Source organism: Haematobia irritans, chromosome 1, assembly GCF_050003625.1.
Source record: "Haematobia irritans isolate KBUSLIRL chromosome 1, ASM5000362v1, whole genome shotgun sequence".
NCBI classification, from domain to species: domain Eukaryota; kingdom Metazoa; phylum Arthropoda; class Insecta; order Diptera; family Muscidae; genus Haematobia; species Haematobia irritans.
Genome location: NC_134397.1, coordinates 94863096 through 94883053, shown reverse-complemented (window position 1 = coordinate 94883053; position 19958 = coordinate 94863096). Strand labels below are relative to the sequence as shown.

The 19958-nt window shown below is 30.1% G+C and overlaps 1 protein-coding gene across 15 annotated transcripts in view; it reads left to right on the top strand.

Moving 5' to 3' along the window:
• The window catches only part of fru (sex determination protein fruitless), a 1011467-nt gene that overhangs the window by 970246 nt on the left and 21263 nt on the right, over positions 1–19958 (top strand). For 14 of the 15 annotated variants that reach the window (XM_075291195.1, XM_075291193.1, XM_075291192.1 and 11 more), the window contains 2 exons: positions 774–1034; positions 2873–3002. In XM_075291195.1, coding sequence (XP_075147310.1) covers positions 774–1034; positions 2873–3002 — 391 coding nt within the window. Of the gene's footprint in view, positions 1–773; positions 1035–1726; positions 2756–2872; positions 3003–19958 lie in introns of those variants that run through there. The other variant, XM_075291191.1, reaches the window with a different exon arrangement.

Sequence of the window (19958 nt, the reverse complement as noted above, 5' to 3'; positions counted from 1 at the left end):
GAGTCAAGTCACCATCAACAGCAAAGTGCAACTCTGCTTTTCAAGGCATCTCATTTGTCGGCAGTTATGAAAATGCCCTCAATTTGCCTCTACACCCTCTATTTATGCTTGAAGCAGACTATGTTTGGGAGTATATGTTGCAGAGCAGTTTTTTTGTGGGTGATAAAATTGTTTAAATTTAAAATTAGGATACAAATCTCATTTTTGGGATATATTAATACAGCTATTCATGTTTAAATATAAGTCGGATAAAAAATCCACATTATAATCTATATATCAAATTAAAAAAATACTTTCTTAATTAGAAAAAAAAAATATATCCAAAGGTCCAAAACCCTCATAATAAGTGTTAGCCTATATTTGAAGCTTTTTTATCTTTATTCCAAAGGTTCCATATCTCAGCTAATTTAAAGATCATTTCTTAAATCAAATATATTCTTTACTCTAAAGAAATTTGCCTTACTTATGACTTTAACGGTAAAAAATAAAATTTTTAAAGCAAACATAATGAAATTTCGTTTAATTAAAATTCTTGAGTATAAAGAATTTTGTTCTTAATATGATGGATTATAGAGGAGGATATTTTACAAAAAATCGAATCAAATGTCGACAAAGCCTTTTATAATCGACACTTGCCGCACTTTAGCTCATTTTCTACTACTAAGTAAACATACCCATTTGCAAATAGGTTAACCTTGGTCAGCTTAGAAGATAACACCTAGAACTTTTCGACAGTGAATACAACTATAATTGCTAATTCTTTATTATTCTAGGCGCCCTCAAATTTTAAGTCAAGTCCAGTGCCAAAAAACATCGGAGCTGGAGGCGGCGGCAATACCTCAGAAACTGAAGATTCCGGAGGACGTCGTGACTCTCCCTCATCGGCAAGTGCCCTCAGTGGAGGTGGCAACATTAATGCATCATCTGGCGGCATGGGTCTAAATCAATCGCTGAGTATTAAGCAAGAACTAATGGATGCCCAACAACAGCAGCAACGTGAACATCACGTCTCCTTGCCTCCAGAATACTTGCCGGTAAGTTTCATAAGTCAAAAAGTGGGGGCATTGAAATTCTTGAGCTAAGCTATAAGGAGGGAGTCTCAACACTTATCTCTTGAACGATTCCCCCCGAATGTCCTGCAGTTATATCATCATGTTTTACTATTTTTTGTTTGCTTTATCTTGTTAAGGTTTTTTCTTTGGACCGGTACGATGGTTCCAATTGAGTTGAGTTTTGTATTTTAAAATATATTTAAAATTTTCCAAAAGAAAAATAAAATCGAACATAAATTCTATTTGTATTTAAGAATCACATTCGTTATTAGTTTTTAGTTTAAACGTAAAAACAAAAGTCTAGTGCGGAATGTATTTGCCCGAAATGCTTTAAACCTTAAAATGTCAAAACTAACTGGGCCTTCATTACTTTCGAGCGCAGAGAAGGAGAGACGATTGACCGAATGAGTTTGGAATGGCGAAGGATTATTGAGATTGAATTGTAAATATCGACCGTGAAAAAGAAAAAATCTAAACAATTTAAGAACGTTTGTTTTAAGAAATTTCACAAAGTGGTTATCACTCTTTTCCAATGGCGAATTGCTTTTTTAATCTTCTCGATTGAGCCCATCAATCAAGAACGAAACTCCTTCAAGTTTATGTTAAGTTTAATTTTTGATTGTTTGTTTGTTTTTTTTTTTTTTTATTTTGATTTCGAACACGATTTACAAAAGACTACCATTAATCTTGATAATCCTCGACAACCAAATCCATCGACCAGTAGTACCAATCAAAGCCAACTGAGTATTGCCGAAAGTTTTTCGAAACATTTGCAACAAGAATACGAACAATTTCAAAAGCATCAGCAACAAAAAGATCAGCAACAGCAGAACATAATCTTTCAGCATGCGGTTGAAGCTCAACTGAAGAGACTGCAACAACAAACGCAGCAGCATATCAAAAACACCTGGCAGCAAAATGTGGCAGACATAGAGATGGCTGCCACATCGACCATCCAGCGATTGCTACAACAACAACAACAACAGCAACAACAGTTTTTGGCAAAAACCTGTGAAGCCTCAACTTCGCGAGGCTCCTCAGGGTCCACCACAAATATGCCCCAGCCACCGACTACATCGCCCAGTGTGGCTACCCCGCCCAGTACATCCCGTAAAAATGGCCGTTTCCGCACAAATTGGCTATTTCTCTATGATTGGCTGCAATATGACGAAAACTCCAATACAATGTATTGTAAGTTTTGTCGCAAGTGGTCTAACGAGTTGCCGGATATCCGTACTTCATTTGTAGAGGGTAACTCCAACTTCCGCCTTGAGATAGTTAACCATCACAACAAATGTAAATCCCATCGCATGTGTTACGAAAGAGAACAACAGGAGTGTAACTCGCAACAGAAAGCCACAAAGGATTCCTCAACTACTCACAAAAGTGGCCATGGCAATGGCAATGAGGACAAGAGTAATACCAAGGCAAAACCCCCAGAGATAATAACCATAAATGTGGGTGACGACAGTTCGTGAATGATCTAGAAGCAATGCTGAGCATCTCAGGTTTCACATTGACATGAAAAGAACCACCAACCGCCACCAACATTTCACAGTATTTTAAAATCAAAATAATATTTTTCATTAATTTGACCTAAGTTCTTTGTTAGTTTTTGTACATTTCTAAGGTTTAAAGCATTTTGTTTATATTCCCCACGCCCGTCTTTTGTTTTTTTTTTTTTTTTTTGTAAATAAACGCAATCACAATTCAAAATCAAAAAATCGTTTATTTTCATTGCTGTAATGAAATGGCCACATTTGTATATCCCCCACCTTTCTCTTTTTCTATTTCGTTGGCGCTTTCAATTTCTTAAATAGCCCGGAGCATTGAAACACTCCGAGGATATGGCATCTTTACTATCTAGCCATTCAATGCAAGCAGCTGATACTCGAGAGGATCACAACGATGCGAAACAAATGCCTTTCGACCAATCCGACAACATTGATGGTAAGTCCTCAGATTGTTTGTCCATGTTTTTTTTTTGTATTTCACACGTTCTAGATTGCCTTTAGTATCAATTGTTTGGTAGACATAATCTCTTTTTTTGTATTCTTACGTTCTGTAATATTTTTGTAAAAAGCAAACAAAAACAAATGATTTTACCTTTCCATACAATAAACAGACATTACTACTTATTTACCTTTATCTATAAATATGATATATTCGTATATAAATACATATAAATATCGTCTAAAACAAAATACGTAACTTATTACATCTCCTTAGTTGAAAGTAGTTTCCACCCCTCCCTATTATTTCTTTAGTTTATTACTTTTTGTTTTTTTTAATCAAAAAAAAAAAAAAAAAAACTTACCCACACAAGCTTTAATAAAATGACTTAAACAATATGTATATATAAATTAATATTTTATATTAGTACAAATGAGATGCGTTAGGCTTTTTTTGTTTTGTTTAATAGCATGTCAAATGACAATGGCCAGTAACAGAACATAGAAGAATGAGAAATGTAAATATTTGAATAGAGGAAAAAATTACAAATCTGAATCCTCACTTGCTAAGCTTCTATGTGTTTATGTTCCCAAGCTAAATCGAGCAGCACTCAGTGGTAACAGAGAAACTCACCACTGTGGTATGAATAATCTAATGGCGATTTCGATTCTAATAAAAAGTGCAACATTCTTAAACACTAAAAAAAAGTTTACTTGGATCCAAAGATTTTGACCTTCCTTTAAGGATGTTGGTATTGATTCCGAGCCAAAGATGCAGCTTCTTTAAAATAAAGACATTTTTAGGGACCTTTTTAACTTTATATCTACACTCAAAAAAAAGTGAACTCTCTATTTCACTAAAGCTAATTTAACTATATTTTAGTTCATGAAATTATTATATTTGGAGAAAGTTTCATTTACTCTAATAATTTTTTGCGTACGTTAGTTAAATGAACTAAAAGATGAGAAAAAATTATACACAAATTAAGCATAGAGATTTACTAAATTCGTATTTCTCACAAAATAGTCTATTATTTCTTCAGATTTGTAAATTTTACGACAAAAGCGTCCATCATGAACTTCGTATGTCACTAAAGACATTCTTGCAATTTTGAACTGCAATTTTTTCCTTCAAACTACAAAATTTTCTTTAAAAAGTGAAAAAAATTATTTACGTCTAATAAATTTTCTTTAATTTGTCGAAAAATATTTACTTATTTTTTTGATATCGGCGTGATGCCAGCGTTTGTAATACTGTTTAGTTAAAACTTTCTAAAAATAATCAAAATTTTCTAAAATTAATCAAAAATTTCTTCCTGGTGGGTTCACTGTTTTTTCAGTGTAGGATCAAGAAAATTGAAATTGAGATAAATATCTCATTCATGAAAATATTAACAAAAATATTCACGTATAAATAAATGCCAGTTTAAAATTCTAAATTATAACACATACTTCAAGGGAAAAATGTTTTCTTAATTAAAAAAAAAAAACTTAAGCTAAAGATGCCAAATCTTCGAAATTTGTCTTAGCCTGTATTTGAAGCGTTTTTATCTTAAATCTAAAGACTCAATATATCAATGAATTTAAAAACGATTTTATTTAATTTAAAAATGTTTTTTCGTTACTTTAATGAAAATTTTCCTTTGATCAAGGACATACAACTTTAACGAGGGGCTACAATTTTGAAAGATTCGTGTCCTATTAACTTTCTTTTAAATAAAGTTGTCCTTAATATTGTGTAAATAGCGTGTCCTAAAATTTACGCTGCATAATCTTTCATATTAGGTCAATATGTTTTTCAGTGTAAGTGAGCCTGCCACTATACCTAACCTAATCAATAGCAATATGCCCACTCTTCTGGACTACGAATTCGCAAAATTTTTCTCTATCCATATAACTCAAACTACACAGAATTACAATTCTAAATTTTCAGATACTATACTGACCGCCGAAAGATTAATTCGAAAACAAAAATACAGAAACATATTGAATGTTGGATACAAAACATTTTGCGCAAAATATTTAAAAGATTTTTCATAAAATTTTTCTATTATTTGGTCTATTGGCATTGAAAAATTTGTCGTAAGCACAATAGATTTATTGTTTAGCAAGAATATAAGATTAAGCAATTCGTAGTTATATGAAGTGATGATGAACATTAGAGATGATTCGATTTGCGAGGGGATAATTCCTATATGTTTTCTCCATTAGAAATTAGCACATGGGGCCTAATGGGGTTATCTACCCCATCCAGATCTATAATGATGACAAACAAATTTTTTTTTCTGATTCAATATCGAAATTAATTGATCCAATTTATTGTTTAATTGAAATGTCTTCAATTACGAAAATGATAGTTTAAATTGAAATTAAAAAATACTTGATTAAAAAATTAATTGATTTCACGAGCAAATTTCAATTAAATTTTTAATTGAAATTTAATTGATGTTGATTGCAAAACTCATTCATTAAAAACGTAACTATTTTCAATTACTTTATTAACTGACTTAGTGTTTTTAGGTTGATTTAAAAAATTGATTGTTTGAAATAAATTTTTAGTCAAAAATTAAAAAAAAAATCCATCACTTTTTTAATTGACTTAGACTTCCGAGTTTGATTAAAAAGTTAATTATATCAATTATTTTTTTGATTAAAAATGTTATAATTTTCATTCATTGACTTAATTAACTTAATTTTTCTATCTTGATTAAAACATTTATTGTTTCAATTTATTTTAAAATTTATTTATTGAGAAAATTGAAAACTTCAATCAACTTTTTAATTGGAAATATTTTGGTGATATTTTTTCTGTGTATGATAAGGGCCATTCACCCGGACGGAAACATGTGTAGTCATACACTGAAAAAAATATTGTCGTGAGGTCAAAGATTTCATGTCTTTAAAATACGAATACAAAATTTGCTTAGCATAGAAGACGCATTTCTCTAAAATAAAGTTATTTTCCTTGTCCAAAAAACAATAAACTTTTCAATGAAGTCGTATTGTCCTTATAATTAAGTGATTTGACTTAAAAATGGGTATCTTAACATGAAAGAAAAAATTTATAGGCTAAGGTCAACTGGACTTTAATAATTCACAAAAATTTAATTTTAATGAAATTGTCTTTAAATTTGTTGTCTTTTTGCATCTTGATTACAAAGCAAAAAATCGTTCAAATATAGGACATGTTTTTCAAAACTTTATTTTAAAGAAGTTTTTTACTTCAAACATAGCATAATTACTACTGGAAGTCGAGTCCTAATTGGGAAAATAAAGTTGCCGTTAACTCGTTTTTAAAGGACTTTGATAGCATATGAAGAAGCTGAGAAAGCAAAAAATTAAAATTTGCTTCCCAGAAGCAAGTACACAAAACCTAAATTTAAAAGAGAATTGTGTCTTAAAAGTATCCTTACTTGTATTCTCAACTTCTTTGGCTCGGAATCAATACCAAATTTTTTAAAGTAAAGACAAAATCTTTGGAACCGAGTATGTTTTTTTTTCAGTGTAGAGTATAGATTGTATCAGGCATTTAATGGAAAGAAATATTCAATATTATTGATATCGTCCTTGAATTAGTTGATTTTTTGTAACTTGGACATGCCTTTCAAGAATTTATTTTAAAGAAACTTTTTACTTGAAATGTGACATTATTTATATATGAAGTAGAGTCCCAATTTGTACTTTTATTCCACATGGTAAAAGAGCTGAAAAATGAAGAAATACGCAATATAAAAGAGACTTACATCTTTAGAGCAATTTTACGCTTTTTCGCCTTAATTGAAATTTTTAGTTGCTTAGCAATTTCAATTAAAAATTAATTGGATCAATTGATATCGTAATTAATACTAGATTAGGTATAGTGGTAGCCCCATATTTCAGGCTCACTTAGACTGATATCACAATGGAGAATACTAAAAACTCAGCCGAAGAGTTCAGAAGACCATTGTTTCAGATTTCCGATCCTCATTAGTTTATCAGACATATTGGATAGCTCTAAAAAATCTAAAAAAGAAAACTCCGTCCAATATAATCGATTGTGTAATTCAAATCGAATGTCTAATTTAATATTTAATTTAATTAAGAATAACGAAACTAAAAATTGGAGGGTTATATAAATTAGGCCGGTCTTGACATACATGTTTGATAATTTGGTTGACGTAAATGAAGAAAAAGGCAACATGAGAATATTGCAACGCGTTCGGTAGATTTTTTTGTCTCGTAATAATTCGAGCAATGAGGTCCACGACATCAAATCAGCACTGAACATACACAGAAAAGGAAAAAAATAACTACCTCGTTCGAAAATAGAAAATGTACTCCACTTTTTATACCCTCCACCATAGGATGGGTATATTAACTTTGTCATAAAGACCTAAGACCCCATAAAGTAGATATATTTTAGGTCGTGGTGAAATTCTGAGTCGATCTAGCCACGTCCGTCTGTTGAAATCCCGCTAACTTCCGAACGAAACAAGCCATCGACTTGAAACTTGATAGTTGTTATTGATGTACACACAAAGAAAATTTCATTAAAATTGAGCCAACGAAAATTTGTCATTGATATAACGAAACATTTTCATTAAGACAATGAAATTATTCGTTAATAGTACGAAACATTACGTTGATTAACAGAAGATTCGTTACAATAACGAAAAATTTCGTTGTATTAACGAATTTGTTTCATTGGCTCACTTTTAATGACACATTTCGTTAATATAACGAAACTTTTTCTATCAGTGTAGGTCGAATGGTATTGCAAATGGGCCATATCGGAGCACTTTTACGTATAGCCCCCATATAAACCGACCCCCCAAATTTGACCTTCAGGTCCTCTAAGAGGAGCAAATTTCATCCGATTCAGTTGAAATTTGGTATTTTGTGTAAGTATATTAACACTACCAACCATGCAAAAATTAGACCATACCGGTCCATAAATATATATAGCGCCCATATAAACCGATCCCCAAATTTGACCTCCGGAGCCTCTTGGATGAGCAACTTTCATCCGATTCGGTTGAAATTTTGGTACATTGCGCTAGTATATGGTTGCCAAATTCTTTAATTATCGCGAAAAATTTATAATTGTGTTTAGACTACCCTATATATACCGGTCAAGAACTGAATTATATACACTCAAAAAAAAGTGAACTCTCTATTTCACTAAAGCCAATTTAACTTTATTTTAGTTCATGGAATTATTATGTTTGGAGAAAGTTTCCTTTACTCTCATAATTTTTTGTGTACGTTAGTTAAATTGACTAAAACCGAGGAAAAAAATATACTCAAATGAAGCATAAAGATTAACTAAATTTGTGTCTTCCACAAAATAGTTCAGAATTTCTTTAAATTTGTAAATTTTACCAAAAATGCGCCCATCATGAACTTCGTATGTCACTAAAGACATTCTTGCAATTTTGAACTCCAAATTTTTCCTTCAAACTACAAAATTTTCTTTAACAAGTGAAAAAACTTAGTTATGTCTAATAAATTTTCTTGAATTCGTCGAAAAATATTTACTTATTTTTATGACATCGGGGTGTTGCCAACGTTTGTAATACTGTTTAGTTAAAATTTTCTACAAATATTTAAAATTTTCTAAAATTAACCGAAAGTTTTCTTCCTGGTGGGTTCACTGTTTTTTCAGTGTAGGTATTTAATTTGCCTTTTTTTGTCTTATATATACCGCGTATTAACTTACAATTTAGAAGACGAAATTCAGAAGTTTTAAGTTACCTTGTCATCGGCAAGTATTACCACAACCTAAGTAATTCGATTGTGGGTGACAGTCTTTAGTAGAAGTTTCTGCGCAATCCATGATGGATGGTACATAAGATTCTGCCTGGCCGAACTTACGGCCGTATATATACTTAAAACAAGGAATATTTAAAGTCCTGGTGTACATTTTAACTATCATGTGCGAAGTTATACCATCTCACAAAACAACTCGTTGGCACCAAATAATGACCATTTTAACCCTTTTAAATCTGCAGTAGAACATTCTAACAATTTTTAGAAATTCGTGAATTCGTTTTAATTTCTAAAATATTTCATTCTTTTATGAAAAGATACCAATTTCAAAGTCAAATCACCTAGATCTTGGTACAAATCACCTTCATTGAAAAGTTTATCGATTTTTGGTCATGTATCAGCGTTTGAAATGCGTTTTCAATGCTAAGTCGAAATCGTATTCAAAATATTTTTGATCACGACTATATGTTCCTTTTCAGTGTACACATTAGAAAATGGTTCAAAAGAAATTGTTCGGTATCTAGACTTTCTGTGAATTCAATTGGCACCTATTTATCAATAGTCGCATTCAGTGAAAACTTCAAAAACTTTTCAAATAAGTTTAGGAAAACTATTTTCTACATTAACATATTGTGGGTAGAAATTGAATACTGAGGTGAATCGGGTTGGTTAAACATTTTGCACTACATATTATTACAATTTTCATACGAGCTTATTGGACATGAAGATTAAGGAATTGATAATATTAAGTTATAAGAGAGAAGTTGACCTCTCTGGTATAACAATGGACAGAATATTCTAAGTGAGCCTGAATATCGGACTGCCACTATATCTAACCCTATCTAACCTTCATCGCTGGCTAGTTCGAATTTCCATAGTTCGAATTTAGTATAGATCTGGCGAGGGGAGATGATTACTCAAATAATCCTCACGTAAGAATTCTACTGTCATTCTATAACCTTCTAACTTATCGGCTGCTATGAGCAGGATAATTTTTCGGTTATCATGCGCGTCTTGCACATAGAGGATCATGGTAGAACCAAATCGGACCCATTAATGGGATAGAAGTCTTCTATGTTAGGTTAGGTTAGGTTATGTGGCAGCCCGATGTATCAGGCTCACTTAGACTATTCAGTCCATTGTGATACCACAGTGGTGAACTTCTCTCTTATCACTGAGTGCTGCCCGATTCCATGTTAAGCTCAATGACAAGGGACCTCCTTTTTATAGCCGACCCCGAACGGCGTTCCACATTCCAGTGAAACCACTTAGAGAAGCTTTGAAACCCTCAGAAATGTCACCAGCATTACTGAGGTGGGATAATCCACCGCTGAAAAACTTTTTGGTGTTCGGTCGTAGCAGGAATCGAACCCACGACCTTGTGTATGCAAGGCGGGCATGCTAACCATTGCACCACGGTGGTTCCCATGTTTCTTCCGCTGAAAATAAATGACAACAAATATGCTCAGTATAATAATAGTTCAGAAGTCTCAAACGCATTTCATTTGTAATCTAATATGTTAAGAAAGATAACAAAGAGTTTCGGGTATTTATGATACATCCTGGTTTGGTTCAATGATATTGTAATGACCTCGTTAAAATTCTTACTTACAACCTATGCTTACATCCATACCACCAACGTAAGCAAATTCAAATACCAATATGTATTTGTATAGTATACATATTTATAATGACACTACAATCTTCTTGATATTTTTTTTTTATTAATTTGGTTTTAGTTGGCATGTTAAACAAATTTAGAAAATCTCAATATAGCCTGGATGATTTTTGTTTTGTATCAAATTATTAGATTATCACAATGCCTCTAGTGATGGTGATGTAGTTTCCGAAAGAAAGAAAAACACAAATAACTATAAAACCATATAAAATAAAAATATTGTATAGAAATTTTATATATACATGTATTGTTTAGAATTTTATGTAGCAATCATAAACATAAACAATGGGATTCTTCCCTTTAAATCTGCTTTATATTTATTAAAAAAAAAAACGAATTCTTCGTTCACCACATTTACAATAAAATCTACAAACAAGGAATAACAGACTTATTAAAAAAAAAACAAGAGGCAATCAAATACCAAATTAGAGTTTTCAATTTGGATATCCATAGCCCAGCCCATAAAAATATTTTATAAAAGACACTGTAAATTTTTTTCTCATTTACTTCAATCAAAGTACAAAACATATCAACACCTCTCCTACCCAATCAGGATTTTTCGATAATTATGGCAAACAGAGAAACCTATAAACACCGACTAAATTTGACTAAGGCTTTAATTTGATTTTTTTGCAGTCTATATAAATTGAGAATTTTGTTTTTAATCAAATCAAAGTTCCTTTAATATTTCTATTTACTATACAGGACAAAATTACATTATTAAAAATTAATACATATGTATGTATGTAATTGAAACAAGCTAATCTCTCTAAATCTCCCTTAGATCACCGTTTTATATATTATATAAAAAGCTTATTTGAATTACATAAGTATATATATTAATTAAAAAAAAAAAGATGCGATCGAATTAGTTCTGCCGATTATTGCATGCTGCATGTGAATACTATTCTCTTTATAGAATTCTCTTGCTCCCTTTCCTCTTTCTATTTCTACTAAGTACATTTATTTTCTCATATTTTCTTTTATTTTTTATTAAATTACATATATATATATATATTTTTTTTTTTGCATTTGTCTAATCCATTTTATTTAAGTAATTTATTTTTCTTCTTTAGTCTATTTGTTTTTTATTTTAGTTAACTTTTCTGTTCTGTCCTGTGCAGCACACTTTTTCCCTTTCCTTTTTATAATTTTAGTTTATTTAGTTTTGTGTATTTTTATAATAATTTTCCTAAGTGATTTTCATTTTATTAATTAATTACTTTCAAAAAACAAAACGAAAAACTTTTTGTGTTTAACATTCATATAAAACATCAACCGAATAACTTTCCTTTTGCGACATGCCGACAATGAACTAAAAAAAGAAAACATAACATGTATTTCGTCAAGCGTTAACCAACCTAACATCGTAGTGATATTTTAAGCTATCGACCGACATCTTTATTCCAAATTTATTCAATTATGATATTATTATCAATAATAATAATAATAAATAATAATGAAAATGCCTCCGTTTTACATCTGTTTTGGTAGACAAGTGAGATAAAAAAAATGATAGTTTATAAGAATGAAACTATGTGCGTTACGACATCAATAATTGGCTCTAGATATAATACCTTACAATACGTAAAACCAATAACTCACCAACCACCCATTCTATGTGAGAGGATAACATAATAAATAACATTAAAGTTCATATTCAATCACACCGTAAATAACCATATTACATAGAATAGCTTCACTAAACAGCTTCTCATCTGCATTATTCTAGAAAACCTTGATTGGAAAATTCATAAGCTATTCTCATCTTCATTTGATCTTGAGATCAAAGTCAATCGACTTATTAGATCATCCATTGGATAATAATTTAGCTATACAACTTGGACTGGCCAAATGTTCTTCAATCCTATACATCAGTCATAAAAGTTGAGTTTTTATATCTAAAAACCACTGTAAAGAAAAACTTTTATAATAAGATGAATTTCTTCGTGATATTTTTGAAAATAATTGTAAATGAAAATGAACATTTTCGTTGTAATGATGATGAGACTTCATTGTAGCAATTCCTTTCCATTGTTAAATAAATGAATATATATATCAGTGTATTGATGATTGTGTTCATTATATGCGTGTTGACATTTCATTTTAATAATTAATATATATATATTACGACTTTATACGTTTAATTCATGCTTGACTTTGAAGAATAAACCTAAATAATATAACATGTACCAAAAATATGATGTCGTCTTAAACAGTTCTTCTGGATTACGTCAAAATAACAGCATTTTGATTACACTTGAAAAGAAGAATACCATCTGTGGACTTTTGACCACCGTTGCCACAACTATGTCTTTAGACCAAAATCGGACCAAAGGTCGATTTTCAAAGAAAAATGCACTTCATTTTTAATATAGGCCTCGTATAGTTCTATCTCCCGTTTCAGAGAAATTTAAGATTTCTACACAACTTAAAAATAAAAGGTTTATAAAGCATTAACAGAGTACACTATAAAAGCCTTTTGAACCCAGCAAAAAATACTTCAGCAGTAAGAGTTTAGTTGCGCTTTTTGGTATACAATAAAGTAGGCAGTGCATCCACACTGCATGAATCGGTGGCAATAACGTAAACGAGTAATCAAACTAGTTTATGATCATTCGTTTACGTTATTGCAACCAATTCATGCAGTATAGATGCATGAAAGGTAGTGCTGTTTTCCTTCACGCCAACAATGCTATATTCAAGATTATATATTACTTCTGAGAAATATTTCTATTAAAATGAGCAATTATATCAGCGCTATGTAGAAGTTGCTCTAAATCTGGACATCGCCCACAAAAATCGGTCCTGATTCGGTTGTTTTGTAACAGTTGGTACTGCCTCTCTCTCTCTCTCTCTCTCTCTCTCTTTTACAATCCTGCTGAAATAGCGCTCCATTTTTTGCTGGGAAATTATCGATGTTAAAAAGCAACCGACGAATCAAGAATTCTGCTCTTTGAAAAGAAAAATTTATTTATTATTCATTTGGTAGAGTATTGAAAATAGTAACTATAGTTTTGACAAAACTTTGTATATCGAATTTGACAAATTTGATGAAAATGGACCAAATTCCATTTGGTCTGACCATCGGACAGAATTAACAAAAAAAAAAAACAAAACTTTTTTGAAACAATGCTATTCCCATCGAATCAAAATGGCAACGATGCATTTGACAAAACAACAAAATTTAGGGAGAAATCTAATGGTGTTTTCTTTTCTGAAAAAAGTGATTTGCCTTCATTTTGTCTGTACAGAACGCGCATTTTTAAAATGTTACCAGCAACCTAAAAAATGCTATCATTTCAGCGGGCAGAAAAGAATTCAAAGAAGGAAACAGGGCAATCGCAGCACTCTCGTTTGTTGGCAGTGCTGAAAATGCCCGTAATTTGCCTCTATACGTGGAGCTATTTTCACAATGGAATTCGAAGCCTTTTCGCACTTTTTTGCAAAAAAAAGTGCGCATCTTTTACAAGAAAACAAAACGCCATAATTATGAGTAAAACATTGTTGTTCCACAAGAAGTCCACAGATATGTTTTTCAAAATGTATTCAAAATATTAAAAACAAACTAAAACATTTACCTTATCTTCCACTTAAATAGCCACCAAAAACAATCTAGTCACAAGATACAACCTTGTGCTCTGAATAAAAGAGAACAAATGTTAACGTGTAGAGGGATATAGGGAAACTAAATATTCGCTTTAATAAATACATACCTTCTTTTTCAGTTTTCTATTATCAGTTTGATATAGCTTTTGTGGTTTTTAATTCAGAGATTTGTCAAAACGGCAATACATTTGAGAGACACACTGACGTAAACTCCATGTCATTATGTTTCCATAGACTTCTAGTGCTTCAGCTTTGCAGTGCAAAGCTACATTTTGTCAATTCGATTGGCCACGACAGTGTTATCAGGTAATTTATGAACCTTCCCCATATATTAAAACGAAACTACTAAATTGTTCTACATTTTGGTTCTTCAAAAACCCTCAAGCAGGAATAAATGTAAATAAGTACAAAATGGATTTACAAATTTTGTGCAAAAAACTCTGTAGTGATAAACTTAACTTAAAATTCAATTTAACATGAAATATAATAATACAATATATATTCCCATTTGAAAAGCAAGTAAACAAATATTTATACATATAATTGTTTGTTCAAATTAATTAAAAAAAAAAATATATATAAGTGAAAAAGTACAAAATAAAATTCACTAAATCATAACAAACATAGAATTTTTTATGATTAAAAATAAAAAAAAAATCGTATAGAACAAACAGCCTTAAAATTCAGTAAACATATACATTGTTCGCCAAAAATGTCCAATTGTTGGAAGTAAATAATTTAATTATTTCACTTGTAGGTGTTAAATTATTACACACATCAGGAATATTTAACTCTTAAAATGTTTTCAGGCATTGAAGTTAACATACGATTTCTTAATTTGTTTGTTTTTTTTTAACTATGTTGAACAGTGCACATGCCCTTTCAAGAGAAGCGTTTGTAAAGGGTAACGAAAGTAATGCTAATGTATACTTGCTTCGGAACTTGGTTTAATCTCCCGCATTTGCTAAATCCAAATTTATGCCAGAATTTGGTTGAGAATTATTTCAATTTTTCATTGCATCAGGATATAGATGTTTTATCGCTAAAAATCGCCCCAAAAAATCCCTCCAAAGCAAGCACCTCGCAACACTAACAACGGATGAATGCTACTCACAAACTGCATTCGTATTGCGTGGATATGCATAATTTTATGTATTTTTGCAGTTTCATTTAGTAACTATTTAATGATCCAAAGTGAATTGTATTAACTCATAATACACACAAAAAAAATCTGATTCAATCACGAAATTAATTGATCTAATTAATTTTTTAATTGAAATATCTTCAGTCACAGAAATGATAGTATCAATTAAAAAATTAATTGATACTATTAATTTTTGTGATTGATTTTTGTTTCAATTAAAAAATTTGTTGAATCAATTAAATTTAATTGAATGTTTTTTAATTCGTAATATTAATGAATCTGTTTTATCAATAGAAAAAATTAAACAATAATGATAAATATTTATTTATGTAGGGAATGCATTTTGTTAACGAAGATCTTCATATTATTAATGAAAGCTTACCTTAGCTTAGCGTAGTTAAAGCCCTCTGGAATTAACCCTTCTTCTACTGACTAATATATAGCACAATCTAAAGTTCATTATGGGTTCAATCTCTAATGTTTACAATTTGAGATTTATTAAGTTAGCAATTCTTCACCTAGTAATCACAATCAAATGACCTTCCATTTAAAAAAAAAAACTTATTCCCCTAAACTAAAATATTCCGATAAACTAAAGATATTCATACGATACATCTTTCAAAATAGGTTTTTTTTTCTTTTGTAAATGTTGATCAACTATTGGCAGTTCAAATAAATCTCATTTGATATGAAATGTGAGTACACTCAAAAAGAAAATGAACCCTATATTTCACTAAATACATTTTAACTTTAGTTCAGTTCATGGTATTATTATGTTTGGAGAAAGTTTCTTTTACTCTAATAATTTTTTGCGTACCTTACTTAAATGAACTAAAAAACGGGGAAAAATTATAAACAAATAAAGCATACAGATTTACTAATTTCGTACTTCTCAAAAGTAATTCATTATTTCTTAAAAATTGTAAATTTTACTACATGCACCAATCTTGAACTTGGTACGGCATTAAAGATATCTTGCAGTTTTGAACTCCAATTTTTTCCTTCAAACTACAAAATTTTCTTTATCAAGTAAAAAAATAAATTATGTCTAATAAATTTTCTTCAATTTGTCGACAATTTTTTATGATATCGGCGTTTGTAATGCTGTTTAATTAAAAATTTCTAAAAATAATATAAATAATTTTTTTCCTGGTGGGTTCACTGTTTTTTTCAGTGAAGTTAACAATCGACCCGTTCAATAATATTGAAGTTCATTTTCATCGTCCTATCAGAGAAATGCATCTATATATATGCTAAGCAAAACTCGCATTTGTATTTCATGGACAAGACTTGTTTGTGTTTAACCCACTAATGCCCAATCCCGTCTTTAGGCAGGCTTCATTTAATAAGGAAGCTTTTAGAATAAGGCACCTTAAGATAACAAAAATTGGTAAAATAAAAAGAAAACTTAGTTTAAACTGTTCAAGAGGCTTTGCAGCATATACAGAATTTTACCGTATAAATTTTTCCTGTTTAGTTTTCTTGATTTCGTGTCGTTAACATTGAAAATTTAATCAACTGTAAAAAATTGGGGCATTAGAGGGTTAAGACAATGGAAGAAAAACCGTTATACTATAGAGGTTTGAATAAGACTATGAAATTCAAACCACTCCATGTCATAAGACATCGGAGATTGAAGACCTCACACAAAGCCGCCTACAAGGCGCTCATGCGCCGTACTATTCGTTGGTCACATCATAATTCACGTACGACGACATAATCGATACAATCTTATAACCGTTCACAAATCTATCTCATAGATCGACACAACCTGTTGGGTTAACTCCGTTTCCTGGCTTTTATTTTTGAACCTTTGAATGGTTTACAGATTTATTTGAAAAAATTGGTATTGAGCTATATTTATATCTGTATAACAACAACAAGCTATTCACATAGATATTCACTATCGGAGTATCGATGACTGAGTCGTATACACAAAAACCAATTTAATCGTACTTTGTATTAATACTTACGAACTAATGAATTGCCTCAATGAATAATGAATAAGATTCAAAACAATGTAGCCAAGTTAATGGTTAAATTTTATGAATGCTGCCATATTATCCTTAAGTTTCTTTTTTGGTCTTCATCAACACCTCCACTATCAATAACACCATCAACCACAACATACTTTAATTATATTTTCCTCTACTTTTTGTCTTAATGTTGCAACTTATCAATAAATAATAAACAAACAGAAATAAAAATATAAAACAAAAAGTATTCAAATTTAGTAAATATTTATTAAATTAAATGTGATCTTAAGTTTTCATTTAATGTTTTGTGTATTTGTTGTTTATTTGATTTTCAAAAACAAATTCTTAATAAGCTGTGTATTATTATTGTTTTACATTTTATGTTCAATCAATGTTGACTCTAAAATATTCATGTAAGCCCAATTTAATTTTCGGCCTTTACTGATTGGCTGTTAAACATGAATAATAATTGAATCAAAAGGAAAACCAAAAAAAAAAAAAAAAAAAAAACAAAACATCAAAAACATGAAGCTAAGAAGTGTGTGTATCTGCTAAAAAATGTTTATTTTTAATACTGTTTGTTTTTATTATAGTATTAAACAAAACAAAACAAATTTCTTTTAACTTCACCTTAATGTTTGTTTCTACTAACTAATATTGTGCCGTCTTTACTTTTATTTATATTGTTATTATAAATATCAAACGAGCAACAAAGTCTAACACTATAACTTAAAATGAAGCATTTTAAGAAATTAATATCTGAATTGAAATCTAAAACTGCAGCACACCATATTTTATTTATTCCATTAGTTTCGTTTTTTATTTTTGTCTTTTGCCATAAAACAAAAGATTTATTTTAATTGGTTTTTATTTACAAAAAAATGCAAATCTATTAATGAGAAACAAATCATACAGATACGAACATACAAAGCAAATTAAACATAACGAGGACATTTATGCACCAAGGACACGCATTTTTCTATATTAAATGGATGTGTATCCGAGTGTGTGTGTGTGCTTTTCTAGGCATTTGTATGGACGTGTTTGTTTGCTTTGATGCTCTTTGTGGCCTCGAAACAAAAGGAGCCATAAAAGATGTCAGTATCTTGAAAAGAAGGAAAGAAGTTTTATTTTTATACATCTTGATTAGGAAACGCATTGCCAAATGCAGGTGGTACTTAACATTACTAATCTTAATCAAATAAGAACAAACAAAAAAAGTTATAACAAACACAAAACAAACGATAGAAAACTGTTGCAACATTGAAACATGCAAAAGTATCGCACTTATCATTGTCGTATCGCCTCGTGTAGGTGTCGCCACTGTATAATGATATAGCGCAAACACACAAAGATGATTAACGGAATAAATTGCATAGAAATATACGAAGCTCCCATTTGATTATGGTAATCATCAATATGTCAATGCAAGAAAATAAAGTTTGTATAAAACGACATATACAGACATATACCATACATTTGTGATGTGATGAGAGAGACTTGTACACCCAGAATACACTCACCCCCCAACAACCACAATTTGATTCAATTCAATTTGACCTTATTATTTTTTATTATATATGATTTTTTTTGAACTCCTGGCAGTTTTGTTTGAATTATTGTTGTTTTTTACATATGTAATTATTATTATTATTTATTTATTTATTTGCGCTGGCTTTAAATTTAAGTTACCTACCACCACCAATTTTGATTACTATTATTATTTACACAGTACTTTGTTTTGTTAAAAAAAAAACTATATTTTTTTATTTACATTCTTTGTCATTTTATATAATACGTATATATACCCTGGCAAAACCTAGCATTGCCCAACCTAGCCTAGCCTAGCCTTCCTCCAGTGTATCCTTTTACCGAGTTGCGTTCTTAAAATGCGTTAACATTAGTTTTCCGTTTTTTATTGGTTAATTTGAAACATGTTCCTTTTTAAATAGAGACAATTTAATACACATTAGTTTATTTTATGCTATACCAACTTTTTATACAATATCTAACAAAATCAAAAAAGAAAACAAAAAAAACAAAGAACAACAAAACCTAGATATATAAAACAACAGCCGAACACAAATATACATACATACATAAATAAATAAATAAATAATGTATATATATATATATATATATATATATATATATATATATATATATATATATATATATATATATATATATATATATATATATATATATATATATATATATATATATATATATATATATATATATATATATATATATATATATATATATATATATATATATATATATATATATATATATATATATTTATACAAACATAATAAACCAACCCTCAAACCCGGAAACTGATTTAGTAAAAACAAAACTCAATTAAAAATGTAGTTGACTGTTGTTAGTACTTACTTTTATTATTTTTAAGTTTGCATTTAAACGATAATAATTAATAATCTAGATGCATTTCTTTGTTAAATCCTATAATTTAGAACTTATCTTAATTGAAAAAAAAAAAAAACAAAAAGAACATCTTCCTGCGAAACACGACTACAATTGGTATTTTAAACACTGTGACACACACAGACTCACACACCTACACACGTTTAGAGTGACTCCGCCCCTAGGGTAACTAATTATTTCATTTTTCCAACGCCTACTGCCAATCCTTTACCAATGGATATCGGCAACCAAGAGTATCGCTTAACACAGCAGATGGCGGCATGAGTGAATTGCAGGATAATGAAATAATTACGACGCCTCTGCTTTTTTCAATTGAAAGTACAGAACACCACAAAAACCGAAACAAAC